Source organism: Sinocyclocheilus grahami, unplaced genomic scaffold (assembly GCF_001515645.1).
Source record: "Sinocyclocheilus grahami isolate Dianchi unplaced genomic scaffold, SAMN03320097.WGS_v1.1 scaffold5120.1, whole genome shotgun sequence".
Taxonomy (NCBI): domain Eukaryota; kingdom Metazoa; phylum Chordata; class Actinopteri; order Cypriniformes; family Cyprinidae; genus Sinocyclocheilus; species Sinocyclocheilus grahami.
This window is the reverse complement of record NW_015509891.1, coordinates 537-2,068: the sequence shown is the minus strand read 5'-3', so window position 1 is coordinate 2,068 and position 1,532 is coordinate 537. Positions and strand designations below refer to the sequence as shown.

At 40.1% G+C, this 1,532-nt stretch overlaps 1 protein-coding gene across 1 annotated transcript in view; it reads right to left on the bottom strand.

Moving 5' to 3' along the window:
* The window catches only part of LOC107577101 (uncharacterized), a gene marked incomplete at its 5' end in the record, with an annotated part of 12,744 nt that extends 11,571 nt beyond the window's left edge, over nt 1–1,173 (bottom strand). The window contains 3 exons of the mRNA XM_016263211.1: nt 200–504; nt 678–737; nt 1,065–1,173. Coding sequence (XP_016118697.1) covers nt 200–504; nt 678–737; nt 1,065–1,173 — 474 coding nt within the window. The remainder of the gene's footprint in view (nt 1–199; nt 505–677; nt 738–1,064) is intronic.
* Between the last annotated feature and the right edge of the window lie 359 nt (nt 1,174–1,532).

The window sequence follows — 1,532 nt, the reverse complement described above, 5'->3', positions numbered from 1 at the left end:
GGTGCCGTCCGTCATTCATTTTCACGATGTCCTCAAACATCTGCAAAAGATCATCAGGAGAGCTGCTTCTCTGAAGACTAAAGTGTCTGTTTGCACATTTCTGAATGATTGTCTGTAGGATGTCACTGGTTTCTGTGGTTTCTTGTGTTGTGAGCACCATGGTGTGTTGATAAACGCGCTCAGAGAGAGAGTGCAGCACCTTCTCCACGCGCTCCTGATCTTCTGCTGAACACGGCTCATGTTTGAGGAGCAGCACGATCACATGAGGTCCTGGATCAGACAGAAACACACACTCTCTCACAGTCTGTATGAGCTGATGATCTGAGATGTTCGTCTGGAGCAGCTGAGGACTGTTGATGATGATCAGGTGTCTGTCCTTCAGTCTTCCTCCGACTCTCTCTACAACATCTGGAGGAGCTTCACTGTCAAACGCTGCTCTTCCTAAGATGAAGTTTCCCACCAGACTGTTTTCTGACACGCTCGAACCCAGAAGAACTATCCTCACTGCAAACAGTCAAATCAGACTTTCAGAGTTACATCTAATGATGTCAAGATCTGAATTAAATCCAACATCACAGATTGAAACGATCAGAATCCACCGGTAGAAGTTTGCATTTATCATTATAGTTTCCACACACTCTTCATCACTTCATGTGTTAATGTAGGTACAGACTTACTGTCAGGAGGTAGGTCTTTGCTCGGTCTTCTCCTGCGAGGAGGATTGTGGGCAACAATCACTGTATGAAACAAAAGTCTTACATTATATTTGACTCTTTCATCACAGTAACACAAACCGACAGAAATTAGCATCTTTGAATGATTCTTACAAACAACAATGTTATTCAAAGTGAAAGTGAGATTCTGTCAAATCACTAAAATAATGAAAATAATTATTTATGTCAATTTTCACTGAATAAGCAGTGAAGAAAATGTATTTTCCTCAGAAGTTATGTATAATCTAGTATTTCTGTCTACACATAATCTGTATCTGCATGTAAATGAAAGTGCTTCTACAGAATTGAAGTATTCTTGAAGACTCATTTGAAGCTTTCAGTGATTGTCACCTGTGGTATGGTTGGTTGACATGTTGATATTCTGTTTCCTCCTCCGTCTCTTTCGTCTGTCTTCAGCTGATGATCTTCTCGGTCTCCTGACGTCTGTCTCTTCATCGTCCTGTAAGAGATGTTAGTGCTTCTCAAACAGTAACACAATCTCTGTTCATTTATCCAGACTGTGTGAAGCTCCGTCACTGTTCTGCCTGTAGTTTTCTATTAAATAAATAAATACATTAAACTGGAACACCATACATACATGTATATATGTATGCATGTGTGTATGTAGGCCTATATATACAGTATATGTATATACATACATACGCACAAACACACACACATATGTATGTATGTATGTATGTATATATATATATATATATACCGCCTAAGTGTATTGTAGCAGCAAATTTAAACCGGAGAAAGCTTTGACGCGCTATAGCGGCGCTTGATGCGTAAGAGACCGTCTGACAATGCCACCGA